At 39.2% G+C, this 23,570-nt stretch overlaps 1 protein-coding gene across 1 annotated transcript in view; it reads right to left on the bottom strand.

Annotated features, from left to right (window-relative positions):
• Positions 1–23,570, bottom strand: part of LOC139416981 (filamin-A-like) — a 165,723-nt gene that overhangs the window by 113,828 nt on the left and 28,325 nt on the right. The window contains exons 4-8 of the mRNA XM_071166212.1: positions 13,100–13,247; positions 12,604–12,722; positions 11,427–11,504; positions 7,758–7,920; positions 7,064–7,264 (exon numbers count right to left, since the gene is read on the bottom strand). Coding sequence (XP_071022313.1) covers positions 7,064–7,264; positions 7,758–7,920; positions 11,427–11,504; positions 12,604–12,722; positions 13,100–13,247 — 709 coding nt within the window. The remainder of the gene's footprint in view (positions 1–7,063; positions 7,265–7,757; positions 7,921–11,426; positions 11,505–12,603; positions 12,723–13,099; positions 13,248–23,570) is intronic.

The raw sequence follows: 23,570 nt of genomic DNA, 5'->3' as shown, positions 1-23,570 counted from the left end.
AGAAACACTAGAAACATAAACACTAGAGTCAGAAACAGAAACAATAGTAACAGAAACACTAGAGAGAAACAGAAACAATAGTAACAAAAACACTAGAAACAGAAACACTAGAAACAGAAACACTAGAAACAGAAACACTAGAGTCAGAAACAGAAACAATAGTAACAGAAACACTAGAGAGAGAAACAGAAACAATAGTAACAGAAACACTAGAGAGAGAAACAGAAACAATAGAAACAGAAACACGAGAAACAGAAACACTAGAAACAGAAACACTAGAAACAGAAACACTAGAGACAGAAACACTAGAAACAGAAACACTAGAAATACTAGAAACAGAAGCCCTAGAAACAGAAACACTAGAAACAGAAACCCTAGAAACAGAAACACTAGAAATACTAGAAACAAAAACACTAGAAACAGTCACGCTAGCAACAGAAACAAAAAGAAGAAAAATAGACACAGAAACATCAGCAAAAAAATAGAAACAGAAACCCTAGAAACAGAAACAGAAACAATAGAAACAGAAACAATAGAAACAGAAACAATAGAAACAGAAACAGAAACAATAGAAACAGAAACAATAGAAACAGAAACAGAAACAATAGAAACAGAAACAATAGAAACAGAAACAATAGAAACAGAAACAATAGAAACAGAAACAATAGAAACAGAAACAGAAACAATAGAAACAGAAACAATAGAAACAGAAACAATAGAAACAGAAACACTAGTAACAGAAACACTGGAAACAAAAATAAGAAAAATAGACACAGAAACATCAGCAAAAAAAAATAGAAACATAAACAATAGAAACAGAAACAGAAACAATAGAAACAGAAACAATAGAAATAGAAACAGAAACAGTAGAAACAGAAAAAATAGAAACAGAAACAATAGAAACAGAAACACTAGTAACAGAAACACTAGAAACAAAAAGAAGAAAAATAGACACAGAAACATCAGCAAAAAAATAGAAACAGAAACCCTAGAAACAGAAACAGAAACAATAGAAACAGAAACAATAGAAACAGAAACAGAAACAATAGAAACAGAAACAATAGAGACAGAAACATAAACAATAGAAACAGAAACAATAGAAACAGAAACAATAGAAACAGAAACACGAGAAACAGAAACACTAGAAACAGAAACACTAGAAACAGAAACACTAGAGACAGAAACACTAGAAACAGAAACACTAGAAATACTAGAAACAGAAGCCCTAGAAACAGAAACACTAGAAACAGAAACCCTAGAAACAGAAACACTAGAAATACTAGAAACAAAAACACTAGAAACAGTCACGCTAGCAACAGAAACAAAAAGAAGAAAAATAGACACAGAAACATCAGCAAAAAAATAGAAACAGAAACCCTAGAAACAGAAACAGAAACAATAGAAACAGAAACAATTGAAACAGAAACAATAGAAACAGAAACAGAAACAATAGAAACAGAAACAATAGAAACAGAAACAGAAACAATAGAAACAGAAACAATAGAAACAGAAACAATAGAAACAGAAACAATAGAAACAGAAACAATAGAAACAGAAACAGAAACAATAGAAACAGAAACAATAGAAACAGAAACACTAGTAACAGAAACACTGGAAACAAAAATAAGAAAAATAGACACAGAAACATCAGCAAAAAAAATAGAAACAGAAACAATAGAAACAGAAACAGAAACAATAGAAACAGAAACAATAGAAACAGAAACAGAAACAGTAGAAACAGAAAAAATAGAAACAGAAACAATAGAAACAGAAACACTAGTAACAGAAACACTAGAAACAAAAAGAAGAAAAATAGACACAGAAACATCAGCAAAAAAAAAGAAACAGAAACCCTAGAAACAGAAACAGAAACAATAGAAACAGAAACAATAGAAACAGAAACAGAAACAATAGAAACAGAAACAATAGAGAGAGAAACATAAACAATAGAAACAGAAACAATAGAAACAGAAACAATAGAAACAGAAACACTAGAAACAGAAACAATAGAAACAGAAACACTAGTAACAGAAACACTAGTAACAGAAACACTAGAAACAAAAAGAAGAAAAATAGACACAGAAACATCAGCAAAAAAAATAGAAACAGAAACCCTAGAAACAGAAACAGAAACAATAGAAACAGAAACAATAGAAACAGAAACAGAAACAATAGAAACAGAAACAATAGAAACAGAAACAGAAACAATAGAAACAGAAACAATAGAGACAGAAACATAAACAATAGAAACAGAAACAATAGAAAGAGAAACAATCGAAACAGAAACAATAGAAACAGAAACAATAGAAACAGAAACACTAGAGACAGAAACAGAAACAATAGAAACAGAAAAACTAGAGACAGAAACAGAAACAATAGAAACAGAAACAATAGAAACAGAAACAGAAACAATAGAAACAGAAACAATAGAAACAGAAACACTAGAGTCAGAAACAGAAACAATAGTAACAGAAACACTAGAGACAGAAACAGAAACACTAGAGACAGAAACAATAGAAACATAAACAATAGAAACAGAAACAATAGAAACAGAAACACTAGAAACAGAAACAATAGAAACAGAAACAGAAACAATAGAAACAGAAACAATAGAAACAGAAACAGTAACAATAGAAACAGAAACAATAGAAACAGAAACACTAGAGACAGAAACAATAGAAACAGAAACAGTAACAATAGAAACAGAAACAATAGAAACAGAAACAATAGAAACAGAAACAGAAACCATAGAAACAGAAACACCAGAAAGATAAACACTAGAGACAGAAACACTAGAGACAGAAACAATAGAAACAGAAACACTAGAGACAGAAACAGAAACAATAGAAACAGAAACACTAGAGACATAAACAGAAACAATAGAAACAGAAACAATAGGAACAGAAACAATAGAAACAGAAACACTAGAAACAGAAACAGAAACCATAGAAACAGAAACACCAGAAAGATAAACACTAGAGACAGAAACACTAGAGACAGAAAAAGAAACAACAGAAACAGAAACACTAGAAACAGAAACAGAAACAATAGTAACAGAAACACTAGAGAGAAACAGAAACAATAGTAACAGAAACACGAGAAACAGAAACACTAGAGACATAAACACTAGAAACAGAAACACTAGAAACAGAAACACTAGAGTCAGAAACAGAAACAATAGTAACAGAAACACTAGAGAGAGAAACAGAAACAATAGTAACAGAAACACTAGAGTCAGAAACAGAAACAATAGTAACAGAAACACTAGAGAAAGAAACAGAAACAATAGTAACAGAAACACGAGAAACAGAAACACTAGAAACAGAAACACTAGAAACAGAAACACTAGAGTCAGAAACAGAAACAATAGTAACAGAAACACTAGAGAGAGAAACAGAAACAATAGTAACAGAAACACGAGAAACAGAAACACTAGAAACAGAAACACTAGAAACATAAACACTAGAGTCAGAAACAGAAACAATAGTAACAGAAACACTAGAGAGAAACAGAAACAATAGTAACAAAAACACTAGAAACAGAAACACTAGAAACAGAAACACTAGAAACAGAAACACTAGAGTCAGAAACAGAAACAATAGTAACAGAAACACTAGAGAGAGAAACAGAAACAATAGTAACAGAAACACTAGAGAGAGAAACAGAAACAATAGAAACAGAAACACGAGAAACAGAAACACTAGAAACAGAAACACTAGAAACAGAAACACTAGAGACAGAAACACTAGAAACAGAAACACTAGAAATACTAGAAACAGAAGCCCTAGAAACAGAAACACTAGAAACAGAAACCCTAGAAACAGAAACACTAGAAATACTAGAAACAAAAACACTAGAAACAGTCACGCTAGCAACAGAAACAAAAAGAAGAAAAATAGACACAGAAACATCAGCAAAAAAATAGAAACAGAAACCCTAGAAACAGAAACAGAAACAATAGAAACAGAAACAATAGAAACAGAAACAATAGAAACAGAAACAGAAACAATAGAAACAGAAACAATAGAAACAGAAACAGAAACAATAGAAACAGAAACAATAGAAACAGAAACAATAGAAACAGAAACAATAGAAACAGAAACAATAGAAACAGAAACAGAAACAATAGAAACAGAAACAATAGAAACAGAAACAATAGAAACAGAAACACTAGTAACAGAAACACTGGAAACAAAAATAAGAAAAATAGACACAGAAACATCAGCAAAAAAAAATAGAAACATAAACAATAGAAACAGAAACAGAAACAATAGAAACAGAAACAATAGAAATAGAAACAGAAACAGTAGAAACAGAAAAAATAGAAACAGAAACAATAGAAACAGAAACACTAGTAACAGAAACACTAGAAACAAAAAGAAGAAAAATAGACACAGAAACATCAGCAAAAAAATAGAAACAGAAACCCTAGAAACAGAAACAGAAACAATAGAAACAGAAACAATAGAAACAGAAACAGAAACAATAGAAACAGAAACAATAGAGACAGAAACATAAACAATAGAAACAGAAACAATAGAAACAGAAACAATAGAAACAGAAACACGAGAAACAGAAACACTAGAAACAGAAACACTAGAAACAGAAACACTAGAGACAGAAACACTAGAAACAGAAACACTAGAAATACTAGAAACAGAAGCCCTAGAAACAGAAACACTAGAAACAGAAACCCTAGAAACAGAAACACTAGAAATACTAGAAACAAAAACACTAGAAACAGTCACGCTAGCAACAGAAACAAAAAGAAGAAAAATAGACACAGAAACATCAGCAAAAAAATAGAAACAGAAACCCTAGAAACAGAAACAGAAACAATAGAAACAGAAACAATTGAAACAGAAACAATAGAAACAGAAACAGAAACAATAGAAACAGAAACAATAGAAACAGAAACAGAAACAATAGAAACAGAAACAATAGAAACAGAAACAATAGAAACAGAAACAATAGAAACAGAAACAATAGAAACAGAAACAGAAACAATAGAAACAGAAACAATAGAAACAGAAACACTAGTAACAGAAACACTGGAAACAAAAATAAGAAAAATAGACACAGAAACATCAGCAAAAAAAATAGAAACAGAAACAATAGAAACAGAAACAGAAACAATAGAAACAGAAACAATAGAAACAGAAACAGAAACAGTAGAAACAGAAAAAATAGAAACAGAAACAATAGAAACAGAAACACTAGTAACAGAAACACTAGAAACAAAAAGAAGAAAAATAGACACAGAAACATCAGCAAAAAAAAAGAAACAGAAACCCTAGAAACAGAAACAGAAACAATAGAAACAGAAACAATAGAAACAGAAACAGAAACAATAGAAACAGAAACAATAGAGAGAGAAACATAAACAATAGAAACAGAAACAATAGAAACAGAAACAATAGAAACAGAAACACTAGAAACAGAAACAATAGAAACAGAAACACTAGTAACAGAAACACTAGTAACAGAAACACTAGAAACAAAAAGAAGAAAAATAGACACAGAAACATCAGCAAAAAAAATAGAAACAGAAACCCTAGAAACAGAAACAGAAACAATAGAAACAGAAACAATAGAAACAGAAACAGAAACAATAGAAACAGAAACAATAGAAACAGAAACAGAAACAATAGAAACAGAAACAATAGAGACAGAAACATAAACAATAGAAACAGAAACAATAGAAAGAGAAACAATCGAAACAGAAACAATAGAAACAGAAACAATAGAAACAGAAACACTAGAGACAGAAACACTACAAACAGAAACAGAAACAATAGAAACAGAAACACTAGAGACAGAAACAGAAACAATAGAAACAGAAAAACTAGAGACAGAAACAGAAACAATAGAAACAGAAACAATAGAAACAGAAACAGAAACAATAGAAACAGAAACAATAGAAACAGAAACACTAGAGTCAGAAACAGAAACAATAGTAACAGAAACACTAGAGACAGAAACAGAAACACTAGAGACAGAAACAATAGAAACATAAACAATAGAAACAGAAACAATAGAAACAGAAACACTAGAAACAGAAACAATAGAAACAGAAACAGAAACAATAGAAACAGAAACAATAGAAACAGAAACAGTAACAATAGAAACAGAAACAATAGAAACAGAAACACTAGAGACAGAAACAATAGAAACAGAAACAGTAACAATAGAAACAGAAACAATAGAAACAGAAACAATAGAAACAGAAACAGAAACCATAGAAACAGAAACACCAGAAAGATAAACACTAGAGACAGAAACACTAGAGACAGAAACAATAGAAACAGAAACACTAGAGACAGAAACAGAAACAATAGAAACAGAAACACTAGAGACATAAACAGAAACAATAGAAACAGAAACAATAGGAACAGAAACAATAGAAACAGAAACACTAGAAACAGAAACAGAAACCATAGAAACAGAAACACCAGAAAGATAAACACTAGAGACAGAAACACTAGAGACAGAAAAAGAAACAACAGAAACAGAAACACTAGAAACAGAAACACTAGAGACAGAAACAGAAACACTAGAAACAGAAACACTAGAAGCAGAAACAATAGAAACAGAAACACTAGAAACACAAAAACAGGAACTATAGAATCAGAAACACTAGAAACAGAAACAATGGACACAGAAACACGAGAAATGGAAAAATAGGAACAATAGAAACAGAAACACTAGAAACAGAAGCACCAGAAAAACAAACACCAGAAACACAAAAGCTAGAAACAGAAACAATAAAAACAGAAACAATAGAAATAAACTGGAAGTAGAAACAGAAACAGTAGAAAGAGAAATAATAGAAACAGGAACACCACAGACAGAAAGACTAGAAACAGAAACAGTAGAAACAGAAAGACTAGAAAATGAAACACGAGAAACCCCAGAAACACAAACAGTAGAAATACAAACAGTAGAAACACAAACACTAGAATTGGAAACAGAAAAACTGTTTCTAATTTGGTTTCATGTGTTGCTATCTTGACGGTGAAGGGGTTCTTGCTGATCTGCCCCTCCCCTCCCCCTCCTGTCTCACCCTCTCCTATGTTGACAGCGAAGGGGCTCTTGCTGATTTGTCCTCCAGCGAAGGTAACGTAGATGGTGTGGGCCCCCTCCATGGTGGGTTTGTAGGTGCAGCAGTACAAACTGTTGCCCTTATCCTCTATCTGACACACCACCACGTCCTTCTTACCCGCTGGGTCCATGATCACCACCTCCACCTCTCCCACACCAGCACCTGGAGACAGGGAGAACCTTAGCACCTGGAGACAGGGAGAGCCTTAGCACCTGGAGACAGGGAGAGCCTTAGCACCTGGAGACAGAGAGAGCCTTAGCACCTGGAGACAGAGAGAGCCTTAGCACCATACCAATATACTGTATATATGTTGTTTTTGCCCTCAATTCGTTGAGGAATGGACTTTTCATCTACACTGATTGACGTGGATTTAACAAGTGACATCAATAAGGGATCATAGCTTTCACCTGGATTCACCTGGTCAGTCTATGTCATGGAAAGTGCAGGTGTTCCTAATGTTCTGTACACTCAGTGTACACTGAATATATACACATAACACACGTAACACACAAACCAGACAAAAGCGACAAATATACAGTCATCCTTACTAACTGAGCTGCCAGAGAGGAAGGAAACAGCTCAGCGATGTCAGCAAGAGACCAATGGTGATTTTAAAACAGTGCCAGAGTTCAATAGCTGAGAAAACAGTTGGTACCTGCGGTGTAGACGTCAAAGTATGTGGTCTTATTGGCGATGTTCCCGGCAGGTTCTAGTCCAGGTCCCTGGGCTGTAGCTTTACTGCTGTCTCCCTGAGCCATCCCCACATCCACCTCATAAGGAGACGTATTGATGTGTAGCCCCGCAAACAGCACCGTCACCTAGTAAAACACAGAGTTACCAAACAGCACCGTCACCTAGTAAAACACAGAGTTACCAAACAACACCATCACCTGGTAATAATACACACTGTTACCAAACAACACCATCACCTGGTAATAAAGACACTGTTACCAAACAACACCATCACCTGATAATAAAGACACTGTTACCAAACAACACCCTCACCTGGTAATAATACACACTGTTACCAAACAACACCGTCACCTGGTAATAATACACACTGTTACCAAACAACACTGTCACCTGGTAATAATACACACTGTTACCAAACAACACCGTCACCTAGTAATAATACACACTGTTACCAAACAACACCATCACCTGGTAATAAAGACACTGTTACCAAACAACACCATCACCTGGTAATAATACACACTGTTACCAAACAACACCGTCACCTGGTAATAATACACACTGTTACCAAACAACACCATCACCTGGTAATAATACACAGAGTTACCAAACAACACCATCACCTGGTAATAATACACACTGTTACCAAACAACACCATCACCTGGTAATAAAGACACTGTTACCAAACAACACCATCACCTGGTAACAAAGACACTGTTACCAAACAACACCATCACCTGGTAATAATACACACTGTTACCAAACAACACCATCACCTGGTAATAAAGACACTGTTACCAAACAACACCATCACCTGGTAATAAAGACACTGTTACCAAACAACACCATCACCTGGTAATAATACACACTGTTACCAAACAACACCGTCACCTAGTAATAATACACACTGTTACCAAACAACACCGTCACCTAGTAATAATACACACTGTTACCAAACTGCACCGTCACCTAGTAAAACACAGAGTTACCAAACAACACCATCACCTGGTAATAATACACACTGTTACCAAACAACACCGTCACCTGGTAATAATACACACTGTTACCAAACAACACCATCACCTGGTAATAATACACACTGTTACCAAACAACACCATCACCTGGTAATAATACACACTGTTACCAAACAACACCGTCACCTAGTAATAATACACACTGTTACCAAACAACACCGTCACCTAGTAATAATACACACTGTTACCAAACAACACCGTCACCTGGTAATAATACACACTGTTACCAAACAACACTATCACCTGGTAATAATACACAATGTTACCAAACAACACCGTCACCTGGTAATAATACACAGAATGTCATGTAGAGTTTGGGTTAAGGGGGATACCTAACAACATTAGGGTTAGGTTAGGGTAGGTTAGGATTAAGGTTTAAGGTTAGGGTAGGGTAGGTCAGGTGAGGTTAGGTTAGGAATCAGGTTACATTTAGGGTAGGCTAGGAATAAGAGTTAAGGTAGGTTAGGGTAGGGAAGGAATAAGGGTTAAGGTTAAGGTAGGGTAGGGAAGGGAAGGAATAAGGGTTAAGGTTAAGGTAGGGTAGGGAAGGGAAGGAATAAGGGTTAAGGTTAAGGTAGGGTAGGGAAGGGAAGGAATAAGGGTTAAGGTTAAGGTAGGGTAGGGAAGGGAAGGAATAAGGGTTAAGGTTAAGGTAGGGTAGGGAAGGGAAGGAATAAGGGTTAAGGTTAGGGTAGGGTAGGGAAGGAACAAGGGTTAAGGTTAGGGTAGGGAAGGAATAAGGGTTAAGGTTAGGGTAGGTTAGGGTAGGGAAGGAATAAGGGTTAAGGTTAGGGTAGGGTAGGGAAGGGAAGGAATAAGGGTTAAGGTTAGGGTAGGGTAGGGAAGGGAAGGAATAAGGGTTAAGGTTAGGGTAGGGTAGGGAAGGGAAGGAATAAGGGTTAAGGTTAGGGTAGGGTAGGGAAGGGAAGGAATAAGGGTTAAGGTTAGGGTAGGGTAGGGTAGGGTAGGGAAGGAATAAGGGTTAAGGTTAGGGTAGGAATAAGGGTTAAGGTTAGTGTAGTGTAGATTACGTTAGGAGTAAGGGTTAAGGTTAGGAATAAGTGTTAAGTTAGGGTAAGTTAGGAATAAGGGCTAAGGTTAGGGTGGAGTAGGTTAGGTTAGGAATAAGGGTTAAGGTTAGGGTAGGACTAAGGGTTAAGGTTAGGTATGTTTAGGTCAGTTAGGAATAAGGTTTAAGGTTAGGGTAGGTTAGAAATATAGGTTAAGGTTTAAGGGTTAGGGTTAGGGTAGGTTCGGGTAGGATAGGGTGGGGTAGGAATACGGGTTAAGGTAAGTTCGGGTAGGGTAGGGTAGGGTAGGAATAAGTGTTAAGGTAGGATCGGGTACTGTGGGGTAGGGTAGGAATAAAGGTTAAGGTAGGTTCGGGTAGGAATAGGGGTTAAGGTTAGGGTAGGGTAGGTTAGGAATAAGGGTTAAGATAGGTTAGGGTAGGAATAAGGGTTAAGGGTAGGGTAGGGTAGGTTAGGAATAAGGGTTAAGATAGGTTAGGGTAGGAATAAGGGTTAAGATAGGTTAGGGTAGGAATAAGGGTTAAGGGTAGGGTAGGGTAGGTTAGGAATAAGGGTTAAGATAGGTTAGGGTAGGAATAAGGGTTAAGGTTAGGGTAGGAATAAGGGTTAAGGTTAGGGTAGGGTAGGGTAGGTTAGGAATAAGGGTTAAGATAGGCTAGGGTAGGAATAGGGGTTAAGGTTAGGGTAGAGTAGGTTAGGAATAAGGGTTAAGGTTCGGGTAGGGTAGGGTAGGGTAGGTTAGGAATAAGGGTTAAGATAGGTTAGGGTAGGAATAAGGGTTAAGATAGGTTAGGGTAGGAATAAGGGTTAAGGTTAGGGTAGGAATAAGGGTTATGGTTAGGGTAGGGTAGGTTAGGAATAAGGGTTAAGATAGGTTAGGGTAGGAATAAGGGTTAAGATAAGTTAGGGTAGGAATAAGGGTTAAGGTAGGTTCGGGTAGGGTAGGGTAGGAATAAGGGTTAAGGTTAGGGTAGGTTAGGTTAGGGTAGGAATAAGGGTTAAGGTAGGTTAGAGTAGGAATAGGGGTTAAGGTTAGGGTAGGAATAGGGGTTAAGGTAGGTTCGGGTAGGAATAGGGGTTAAGGTTAGGGTAGGAATAGGAGTTAAGATAGGTTAGGTTAGGAATAAGGGTTAAGGTTAGGGTAGGGTAGGGTAGGGTATGAATAAGGGTTAAGGTTAGGGTAGGGTAGGGAAGGGAAGGAATAAGGGTTAAGGTTAGGGTAGGGTAGGGAAGGAATAAGGGTTAAGGTTAGGGTAGGGTAGGGAAGGAATAAGGGTTAAGGTTAGGGTAGGGTAGGGTAGGGTAAGAATAAGGGTTAAGGTAGGTTAGGGTAGAAATAAGGGTTAAGATAGGTTAGGGTAGAAATAAGGGTTAAGATAGGTTAGGGTAGGAATAAGGGTTAAGGTTAGGGTAGGTTAGGTTAGGTTAAGAATAAGGGGTGAGGTTAGGAATAAGGGTTAAGGTTAGGTTAGGAATAAGGGGTGAGGTTAGGAATAAGGGTTAAGGTTAGGATAGGTTAGGAATAAGGGTTAAGGTTAGGGTAGGGAGGGAACAGAAAGTGTACCTTGTGCATCCCAGTGACCTTGGGTATGTAGAAGACAGAGTAGGTTTGGTTCGTATCATTGTTGGCTGTCACTTTGGCCTGACAGGAGGATACATAGAGAGAGAGAGAGAGAGAGAGAGAGAGAGAGAGAGAGAGAGAGAGAGAGAGAGAGAGAGAGAGAGAGAGAGAGAGAGAGAGAGAGAGAATTAGAGTTGGATAAATGTAGCTAAATTAGATTTTTTTTTCGCAAAGACTTATATAGGATACTAACCTCAACATTAAAACCTTCAATCCAAATCAAAATTCCATACCTAAAACCTTTTTGGACAAAATTACATGAATGGACTACTACTACCAAGGTCTATCAAGAAAACACTTAAACTAAACCAACACATGCAGAAGAAACCTAGCAGAGACCTGGAAATACCATCCAACACAAATGTTCAGTCTGAACCTACTTCTGAAGCCAAAAAGTAAAATACAATAGTCTGTAGGTAATTGTGTCATATAAAATGTTCTTCGGGATCAGTGTCCCTTCCACGGGACGGTTGAGCTAACACAGGCATATGCGATTAACATGAGGTTGTAAGTAACAAGAACATTTCCCAGGACATAGACATATCTGATATTGGCAGAAAGCTTAAATTCTTGTTAATCTAACTGCACTGTCTAATTTACAGTAGCTATTACACTGAAGAATACCAACGTCATGACAACTGTATATAGACAAAATATGACATTTGAAATGTCTTTATTCTTTTGGAACTTCTCTAAGTGTAATGTTTACTTTTTATTGTTTATTTCATTTGTGTTTGTTATGTACTTCACTTGCGTTGGCAATGTTAACATATGTTTCCCATGCCAATAAAGCCCTTGAATTGAATTGAGAGAGATGTCACATAGAGATACAGACAGAGAGAGATGTCACAGAGAGAGACAGAGAGAGAGAGAGATGACACACAGCGATACAGACAGAGAGAGAGATGACACACAGACACAGAGAGAGAGAGAGATGACACACAGAGAAAAAGAAAGACAATATGTGTATGCTGTGTGTGCGTGCGAATGCATACCTCCTCTTTGTGTCCGGCAGGGTCCTCTACATGCACTAGGACCTCTCCCATCCCAGCACTGATGGTCTCCACTGTAAACACACACGGTGTGTGTATGCTGTGTGTGTGTGTGTGTGGGTGTGTACCTCCTCTTTGTGTCCGGCAGGGTCCTCTACATACACCAGCACCTCTCCCATCCCAGCACTGATGGTCTCCACTGTAAACACCGCCTTCTTCATCACAACGTTACCTACTGGCTCTATACCTGGAGAAAGAGAGAGAGGGAGAGAGAGGGAGAGAGAGAGGGAGCGAGAGAGAGACTAAGAGAATCAAAGCGACATTGTGATGGGTTATTGCACACTTATATTTTTATATGGTAGTGATGGTGATGATGGTAGTAGTGGGTGGGTGGGTGTGGTGGTGGTGGTGGTGGTGGTGGGGCTGCAGGTAGCCTAGCGGTTAGAGCGTTGGGCCAGTAACCAAGAAGTCACAGGTTCGAAAACCTGATCAGACAAGGTGAAAAATATTCCGCAAGGCACTTAACCCTAAATTGCTCCAAGGGCGTCGTACTACTCTGACGGTAAAACAACACCTGTGTATGTGACAAATAAAACACATATTTGATGTTGATGAACAGTGTACCTGGTCCGTATGCGCAGGCATTCTTGGGGTTGAGTCCTGGGCACAGGGGTGTGCCAGGCTTCAGTTTGGACTTGGGGAACTGGGACAGGTATGTCATCACGGAATGTTCATCTACATTGGGGTCAACGATTTCCTCTGGGGTTATCACCTAGGAAATAAGACCGGACACACTGTTTAGACACACACACACACTTGCAGAGGGTGGCAGGAATTGATTTTAAAACAATCCTGACCCCAACCCTACCAGACAGTCACCAGACAGTCATCGCCTCAGACGACCACAACCAGCAAAGAACAAAGGATACAGGTGCCTGTCTGGTGTTTGTCTGGTAGGGTTGTGGTTGCCTTCTGTAAAGATGAATAAGAGATAATGAATGAGGTGGATAAGTGATGATTTCGGATTGGTTTGCCATTTAGTACGCTTCTGTCTATTTGAGCTGGTCAGTATGTCTAGGTAATCCTGTCTAACACTGCTTACACTCTTGCTGAGTGTGCCAGAATGCAGAACAAATGACTAATTTACTAACGCTCAACACCCATTAAATATGGCCGGTGTCAGTAAATGTCTGTAAAAAGGCATAATTCAATTGTTACCAGCAGCAGTTAGTCACCAGCGCTCTGGAAAAACAGCCTAAACAGCTCCACTAGAGTGAGTAAAATGGTCAGAGTGAGGTGTTTTCTCATTTGTGTAGCCAACGTTAGCCAATTAGCTTGGGTGCTTGACTGCTGTTGTTAGGTCAGAACGAGCGGATCAACCCTACTCCTCGGCCAGAGCGTCCAGCTCTGAGCGCTCCTTAAAGAGATGGGTGGGGCAAAAGATTAAGATTAAGGAATGCTGACTGGGTGTAGACAAAGAAGAGCTCTCCAGTAGGTGTACCAAAATATTCAAAGGCCATTTTCTCAAAAGTGAGTTTAGTTTACAAGTACATCGACTTTCAAAGCAAAATTACTTTCCCATTGTTCCTCAACTGTAGTGTATGATATATAATTTTCTAACTCTGAGTCTCTTTTTTATTTTATTTATTTTACCTTTATTTAACCAGGTAGGCAAGTTGAGAACAAGTTCTCATTTACAATTGCGACCTGGCCAAGATAAAGCAAAGCAGTTTGACAGATACAACAACACAGAGTTACACATGGAGTAAAACAAACATACAGTCAATAATAAAGTATAAACAAGTCTATATACAATGTGAGCAAATGAGGTGAGAAGGGAGGTAAAGGCAAAAAAGGCCTTGGTGGCAAGGTAAATACAATATAGCAAGTAAAACACTGGAATGGTAGTTTTGCAATGGAAGAATGTGCAAAGTAGAAATAAAAATAATGGGGTGCAAAGGAGCAAAATAAATTAATTAATTAAATACAGTTGGGAAAGAGGTAGTTGATAGGGCTAAATTATAGGTGGGCTATGTACAGGTGCAGTAATCTGTGAGCTGCTCTGACAGTTGGTGCTTAAAGCTAGTGAGGGAGATAAGTGTTTCCAGTTTCAGAGATTTTTGTAGTTCGTTCCAGTCATTGGCAGCAGAGAACTGGAAAGAGAGGCGGCCAAAGAAAGAATTGGTTTTGGGGGTGACTAGAGAGATATACCTGCTGGAGCGTGTGCTACAGGTGGGAGATGCTATGGTGACCAGCGAGCTGAGATAAGGGGGGACTTTACCTAGCAGGGTCTTGTAGATGACATGGAGCCAGTGGGTTTGGCGACGAGTATGAAGCGAGGGCCAGCCAACGAGAGCGTACAGGTCGCAATGGTGGGTAGTATATGGGGCTTTGGTGACAAAACGGATTGCACTGTGATAGACTGCATCCAATTTGTTGAGTAGGGTATTGGAGGCTATTTTGTAAATTACATCGCCAAAGTCGAGGATTGGTAGGATGGTCAGTTTTACAAGGGTATGTTTGGCAGCATGAGTGAAGGATGCTTTGTTGCGAAATAGGAAGCCAATTCTAGATTTAACTTTGGATTGGAGATGTTTGATATGGGTCTGGAAGGAGAGTTTACAGTCTAACCAGACACCTAAGTATTTGTAGTTGTCCACGTATTCTAAGTCAGAGCCGTCCAGAGTAGTGATGTTGGACAGGCGGGTAGGTGCAGGTAGCGATCGGTTGAAGAGCATGCATTTAGTTTTACTTGTATTTAAGAGCAATTGGAGGCCACGGAAGGAGAGTTGTATGGCATTGAAGCTTGCCTGGAGGGTTGTTAACACAGTGTCCAAAGAAGGGCCGGAAGTATACAGAATGGTGTCGTCTGCGTAGAGGTGGATCAGAGACTCACCAGCAGCAAGAGCGACCTCATTGATGTATACAGAGAAGAGAGTCGGTCCAAGAATTGAACCCTGTGGCACCCCCATAGAGACTGCCAGAGGTCCGGACAACAGACCCTCTACTTGTATCCCATGTTAAAAACACCATTCGACTGGTCGGTAGCCATATCTATGACAATTCCAAAGTTCCAAAGGCTGGGTGTAATGGAGTGTATAAGAGGTCATACAATACGTTTTGTAGTGATGTTGTTGATGTAAAACATATTTGTTGGTAATGAGGAGCAACCAGACGCTGAACTTGACACATTTATAAAATTGTTTATCCCAGTTACTAATATTCATGCACTGATAAAGAAAATGACTGAAAAAAATGTTAAAAGTCCCTGTGGATTGATGAGGAATTGAAAAATGGTATGGTTGAGAGGGATGAGGCAAAAGGTATGGCAAATAAGTCTGGCTGTACAACCGATTGGAAAACATCCTGCAAACTGAGAAATCATGTGACTAAACTGAATAAAAAGAAGAAGAAACTAGACTATGAATGAATCGATATCATTGGACAGATCAGCAAACTGAGGCATGACATGCCAGCAACAAACACTACACATCCAAGTATATCTGACCAAATTAGGAAAGACAAGCATTGTACTTTTGAATTCCGCAAAGTGAGTGTGGAAGAGGTGTCTATCAACAATGACAAGCCACTGGGGTCTGACAACTTGGATGGAAAATGACTGAGGATAATAGTAGACAATATGGCCACTCCTATCTGCCATATTTAAATATAAACCTACTAGAAAGTGTGCGTCCTCAGGCCTGGAGGGAAGCTAAAGTCATTCCGCTACCTCAGAATAGTAAAGCCCCCTTTACTGGCTCAAATAGCTGACCAATCAGCCTGTTACAAACCCTTAGTAAACTTCTGGAATAAATGGTGTCTAACCAGATACAATGCTATTTTACAGTCAACAAATTGACAACAGACTTTCAGCTTAATCGGAGGACATTCAACTAGCACAGCACTTACAAATGACTGATGATTGATGGCTGAGAGAAATTGATGATAAAAAGATTATTGGGGTATAGTTTTGTTAGACTTCAGTGCAGCTTGTGACATTATCAATCATAGTCTGCTGCTGGAAAAACTGATGTGTTATGGCTTTATACCCCCTGCTATATTGTGGATAAAGATTTACCTTTCTAACAGAACTCAGAGGGTGTTCTTTAATGGAAGCCTCTCCAACATAATCGAGGTAGAAGCAGGAATTCCCAGGGCAGCTGTCTAGGCCCCTTACTTGTTCAATCTTTACTAATGACATGTCACTGGCTTTGAGTAAAGCTCATGTGTCTATGTACAGTTGGAAGTCGGAAGTTTACATACACTTAGGTTGGAGTCGTTAAAACTCATTTTTCAACCACTCCACACATTTCTTGTTAACAAACTATAGTTTCGGCAAGTTGGTTAGGACATCTACTTTGTGCATAACACAAATAATTTTTTCAACAATTGTTTACAGACAGATTATTTCAATTATAATTCACTGCATCACAATTCCAGTGGGTCAGAAGTTTACATACACTAAGTTGACTGTACCTTTAAACAGTTTGGAAAATTCCAGAAAATTATGTCATGGCTTTAGAAGCTTCTGATGGGCTAATTGACATAATTTGAGTCAATTGGAGGTGTACTTGTGGATGTATTTCAAGGCCTACCTTCAAACTCAGTGCCTCTTTGCTTGGCATCATGGGAAATTCAAAAGAAATCAACCAAGACCCAAGAAAAAAAATTACAGACCTCCACAAGTCTGGTTCATCCTTGGGAGCAATTTACAAACGCCTGAAGGTACCACGTTCATCTGCACAAACAATAGTACGCAAACATAAACATCATAGGACCACGCAGCCGCCATACCGCTCGGGAAGAAGATGCGTTCTGTCTCCTAGAGATGAACGTACTTTGGTGCGAAAAGTGCAAATAAATCCCAGAACAACAACAAATGACCTTGTGCAGATGCTGGAGTTTCTATATCCACAGGAAAACAAGTTCTATATCGACATAACCTGAAAGGCCGCTCAGCAAGGAAGAAGCCACTGTTCCAAAACCAACATAAAAAAGCCAGACTATGGTTTGCAACTGCACATGAGGACAAAGATCATACTTTTTGGAGAAATGTCCTCTGGTCTAATGAAACAAAAATAGAACTGTTTGACCATAATGACCATAGTTATGTTTGGAGGAGAAAGGGGAGGCTTGCAAGCCGAAGAACACCATCCCAACCATGAAGCACGGGGGTGGCATCATCATGTTGTGGGGGTGCTTTGCTGCAGGAGGGACTGGTGCACTTCACAAAATTGATGGCATCATGAGGGAGGAAAATTATGTGGATATATTGAAGCAACATCTCAGGACATCAGTCAGGATGTTAAAGCTTGGTAGCAAATGGGTCTTCCAAATGGACAATGACCACAAGCATACTTCCAAAGTTGTGGCAAAATGGCTTAAGGACAACAAAGTCAAGGTATTGGAGTGGCCATCACAAAGCCCTGGCCTCAATCCTATAGAACATTTGTAGGCAGAACTGAAAAAGCATGTGCGAGCAAGGAGGCCTACAAACCTGACTCAAACCTGACTCAGTTACACCAGCTCTGTCAGGAGGAATGGGATAAAATTCACCCAACTTATTGTGGGAAGCTTGTGGAAGGCTATCCAAAACGTTTGACCCAAGTTAAACAATGTAAAGGCAATGCTACCAAATACTAATTGAGTGTATGTAAACTTCTGACCCACTGGGAATGTGATGAAAGAAATAAAAGCTGAAATAAATTATTCTCTCTACTATTATTCTGACATTTCACATTCTTAAAATAAAGTGGTGATCCTAACTGACCTAAGACAGGGAATTTTTACTTGGATTAAATGTCAGGAATTGTGAAAAACTGAGTTTAAATGTACTTTGGCTGAGGTGTACGCAAACATCCGACTACAACTGAATGTGGATGACTCAAAACTATACACTTCAGCTACTGCAGTGACTGAAATGACTGCAGCACTTCAAAGAGCAGTTAGTTTCAGAATGGGTGGCAAGGAATAAGTTGGTCCTAAATATTTTGAAAAATAAAGAATTGTATTTGGGACAAATCATTCACTAAACCCTTAACCTCAACTAAATATTGTAATGAATAATGTAGAATTTGAGCAAGTTGAGGAGACTAAACCCGGGATTGTAAACTGTCATGGTCAAAACAGAAATGCTTTTGAACATTTAAAAAAGGCAAATTGTATTCATTTAACACCATCCAACCCCACCTACTGGTGGATAAACTGGTGAATTAGGGTGTCAACTCTCTACTGGTGGATAAGCTGGGGAATTAGGGTGTCAACTCTCTACTGGTGGATAAACTGGGGAATTAGGGTGTCAACTCTCTACTGGTGGATAAGCTGGTGAATTAGGGTGTCAACTCTCTACTGGTGGATAAACTGGGGAATTAGGGTGTCAACTCTCTACTGGTGGATAAGCTGGTGAATTAGGGTGTCAACTCTCTACTGGTGGATAAACTGGGGAATTAGGGTGTCAACTCTCTACTGGTGGATAAGCTGGGGAATTAGGGTGTCAACTCTCTACTGGTGGATAAACTGGGGAATTAGGGTGTCAACTCTCTACTGGTGGATAAGCTGGTGAATTAGGGTGTCAACTCTCTACTGGTGGATAAACTGGGGAATTAGGGTGTCAACTCTCTACTGGTGGATAAGCTGGTGAATTAGGGTGTCAACTCTCTACTGGTGGATAAACTGGGGAATTAGGGTGTCAACTCTCTACTGGTGGATAAGCTGGTGAATTAGGGTGTCAACTCTCTACTGGTGGATAAACTGGGGAATTAGGGTGTCAACTCTCTACTGGTGGATAAGCTGGGGAATTAGGGTGTCAACTCTCTACTGATCAAGTGAATAAATAGTTTCCTTGTTTCTCAACAAGTGAAGTTTAACTCCGCCATCTCGACATTTAGAATGGGGAATTAGGGAGCCCCTCAAGGTTGCGCACTTTCACCAATACTGTACACAAAACGATTGTCAAGCCTCTGACGCAGCCCACACATTTTTTAAATTTGCATTTGACAAAGCTTTTGTGGGTTTCCTTCAAACAGACCAAGCCTCTCCTCAAGGTTTTGACAGAGAAACGGCAACATTCGTCCAGTGGTCTGCAGATAAGTCTCTTGAAATAAATATTAAGAAAACAAAAGAGATGGAAAGTGATTTCGGATGGAACAAAAGACCTCTACAAAGATCAATGGGGACTCGATAGAATGACCACGTACCTGGGAATCGAAATAGACAAACTGAAATGACAGTGCATTTGCAAAGATAAAGAAATTGCAAAAGATCATGTTTTTACGCAAACTGAATCATTTTAATGCCGACGGTTATATCTTACAAATCTTCTATAAGGCTGTCCTTATAAACTTTTACAGGACAGCACTCATCCCATTCACTCAAAACTCATCCTCCTAAAACTTGAAAGCATTTCACAGGACAGCACTCATCCCATTCACTCAGAACTCATCCTCCTAAAACTTGAAAGCATTTCACAGGACAGCACTCATCCCATTCACTCAGAACCCAAATTATTTTGTGTAGTTTGTGTTTTCATGTTTTATGTACTGTAGTTTTAAGCACATGACCAAATTAAGTTGATCTGAATCTGAATAACAACAGTAGCTAAAATGGGGAGAAGTCTGTCCATAATAAAGCGCTGCTCTGCCTTCTTAACAGCACTATTAACAAGACAGGTCCTACAGGCCCTAGTTTCTACCTTCTTAACAACACTATCAACAAGGCAGGTCCTACAGGTCCTAGTTTCTACCTTCTTAACAACACTATCAACAAGGCAGGTCCTACAGGCCCTAGTTTCTACCTTCTTAACAACACTATCAACAAGGCAGGTCCTACAGGCCCTAGTTTCTACATTCTTAACAACACTATCAACAAGGCAGGTCCTACAGGCCCTAGTTTCTACCTTCTTAACAGCACTATCAACAAGGCAGGTCCTACAGGCCCTAGTTTCTACCTTCTTAACAACACTATAAACAAGGCAGGTCCTACAGGCCCTAGGTTCTACCTTCTTAACAACACTATCAACAAGGCAGGTCCTATAGGCCCTAGTTTCTACCTTCTTAACAAGACTATCAACAAGGCAGGTCCTACAGGCCCTAGTTTCTACCTTCTTAACAAGACTATCAACAAGGCAGGTCCTACAGGCCCTAGTTTATACCTTCTTAACAACACTATCAACAAGGCCAGTCATACAGGCCCTAGTTTCTACCTTCTTAACAGCACTATCAACAAGGCAGGTCCTACAGGCCCTAGTTTCTACCTTCTTAACAACACTATCAACAAGTCAGGTCCTAGTTTCTACCTTCTTAACAACACTATCAACAAGGCAGGTCCTACAGGACCTAGTTTCTACCTTCTTAACAGCACTATCAACAAGGCAGGTCCTACAGGCTCTAGTTTCTACCATCTTAACAACACTATCAACAAGGCAGGTCCTACGGGCTCTAGTCCCTACCTTCTTAACAACACTATCAACAAGGCAGGTCCTACAGGCTCTAGTTTCTACCATCTTAACAACACTATCAACAAGGCAGGTCCTACAGGCCCTAGTTTCTACCATATTAACAACACTATCAACAAGGCAGGTCCTACAGGCCCTAGTTTCTACCATCTTAACAACACTATCAACAAGGCAGGTCCTACAGGCCCTAGTTTCTACCATCTTAACAACACTATCAACAAGGCAGGTCCTACAGGCGCTAGTTTCTACCATCTTAACAACACTATCAACAAGGCAGGTCCTACAGGCTCTAGTTTCTACCTTCTTAACAACACTATCAACAAGGCAGGTCCTACAGGCCCTAGTTTCTACCTTCTAAACAACACTATCAACAAGGCAGGTCCTACAGGCCCTAGTTTCTACCTTCTTAACAACACTATCAACAAGGCAGGTCCTACAGGCTCTAGTTTCTACCTTAACAACACTATCAACAAGGCAGGTCCTACAGGCCCTAGTTTCTACCTTCTTAACAACACTATCAACAAGGCAGGTCCTACAGGCCCTAGTTTCTACCTTCTTAACAACACTATCAACAAGGCAGGTCCTACAGGCCCTAGTTTCTACCTTCTTAACAACACTATCAACAAGGCCGGTCATACAGGCCTTAGTTTCTACCTTCTTAACAACACTATCAACAAGGCAGGTCTTACAGGCCTTAGTTTCTACCTTCTTAATAACACTATCAACAAGGCCGGTCTTACAGGCCCTAGTTTCTACCTTCTTAACAACACTATCATACCAACAAGGCAGGTCCTACAGGCCCTAGTTTTGTTGCCCCTGGCCTACTGTTCAGTCGTGTGGTCAGGTGACACAGAGGGATTTAGGAAAATTGCAATTGGCTCAGAACAGGGCAGCACGGCTGGCCCTTGTATGTACACAGAGAGCTAATATTAATAATATGCATGTCAATCTCCCCTGGCTCAAAGTGGAGGAGAGATTGACTTCCTCACTACTTTTATTTGTGAGAGGTATTGACATTTTGGATGCCCCGAGCTGTCAGTTTTAACTACTAGAACACAGCTCAGACACCCATAAATACCCCACAAGACATGCTACCAGAGGTCTGTTTAAACTACTAACACACAGCTTAGACACCCATACATACCCCTCAAGACATGTCACCAGGGGTCTGTTTAAACTACTATCACACAGCTCAGACACCCATAAATACCCCACAAGACATGTCCCCAGAGGTCTGTTTAAACTACTAGAACACAGCTTAGACACCCATCCATACCCCACAAGACATGCCACCAGAGGTCTGTTTAAACTACTAGCACACAGCTCAGACACCCATAAATACCCCACAAGACATGCTACCAGAGGTCTGTTTAAACTACTAACACACAGCTCAGACACCCATAAATACCCCACAAGACATGCTACCAGAGGTCTGTTTAAACTACTAACACACAGCTCAGACACCCATAAATACCCCCACAAGACATGCTGCCAGAGGTCTGTTTAAACTACTAACACACAGCTCAAACACCCATAAATACCCCCACAAGACATGCTACCAGAGGTCTCTTCACAGTCCCCAAGTCCAGAACAGACTGGCGCACAGTACTACATGGAGCCATGACTACATGGAACTCTATTCCACAGTACTACATAGAGCCATGACTACATGGAACTCTATTCCGCAGTACTACATAGAGCCATGACTACATGGAACTCTATTCCACAGTACTACATAGAGCCATGACTACATGGAACTCTATTCCACAGTACTACATAGAGCCATGACTACATGGAACTCTATTCCACAGTACTACATAGAGCCATGACCATATGGAACTCTATTCCACAGTACCACATAGTCATGACTACATGGAACTCTATTCCACAGTACTACATAGAGCCATGACTACATGGAACTCTATTCCACAGTACTACATAGAGACATGACTACATGGAACTCTATTCCACCAAAACTGAATGATGTTTTCTTTTCACAGCTACCTATCAACAGGCCCGGATCAAACGTAGACAGGCAGAGGAGCCTTCTGATCTGCAGACGGACTCTGACATGGATGAAGAAGGGGTAACACAGCACTAGGGAACTGATTTCCCTATTGAATACTGTCCAGGATGTGGAGGACATGGAATGGTAGGTGCTATGAGAGGGATGTTTTACAAACAAAAAACATATATTGTAGTATTTTATTCATTAGTCCACTGTTTCCAAGATAGAGAACTTTCACTACATCTAGCAGAGGCTGTTATCCAGAGTGACAGAAGCAACTACGGATATTCAAGGGGACATTGACAGATTTTTCACCTAGTTAGCTTGGGGAATCGAACCAGCAATATTTTGGGTTACAAATGCAAATTATATGCAAATGACCAAAATGATCATCATATCAGTTACGTCATCATCATCATCATCATCACACTTCCTCAGTCCTGGACCTGGGGACCCAAAGGGTTTCTGCCCCAACACTTGATTCAACTCATCATCAAGCCTTCTAACTAAATAAGGTATATGAGTGCTAGGGCAGAAAGAAACACCCCTTTAGGACCAGGACTGGGGAACACTGCTGACATGCACATTTTTGGGATCGTATACAGCACATATGTCAGAGTACATCCGGCCCGCAA

This window comes from Oncorhynchus clarkii, chromosome 9 (genome assembly GCF_045791955.1).
Source record: "Oncorhynchus clarkii lewisi isolate Uvic-CL-2024 chromosome 9, UVic_Ocla_1.0, whole genome shotgun sequence".
Taxonomy (NCBI): Eukaryota; Metazoa; Chordata; class Actinopteri; order Salmoniformes; family Salmonidae; genus Oncorhynchus; species Oncorhynchus clarkii.
Note: the sequence above shows the minus strand (reverse complement) of the source record. Positions and strands in the feature narration are given on the sequence as shown.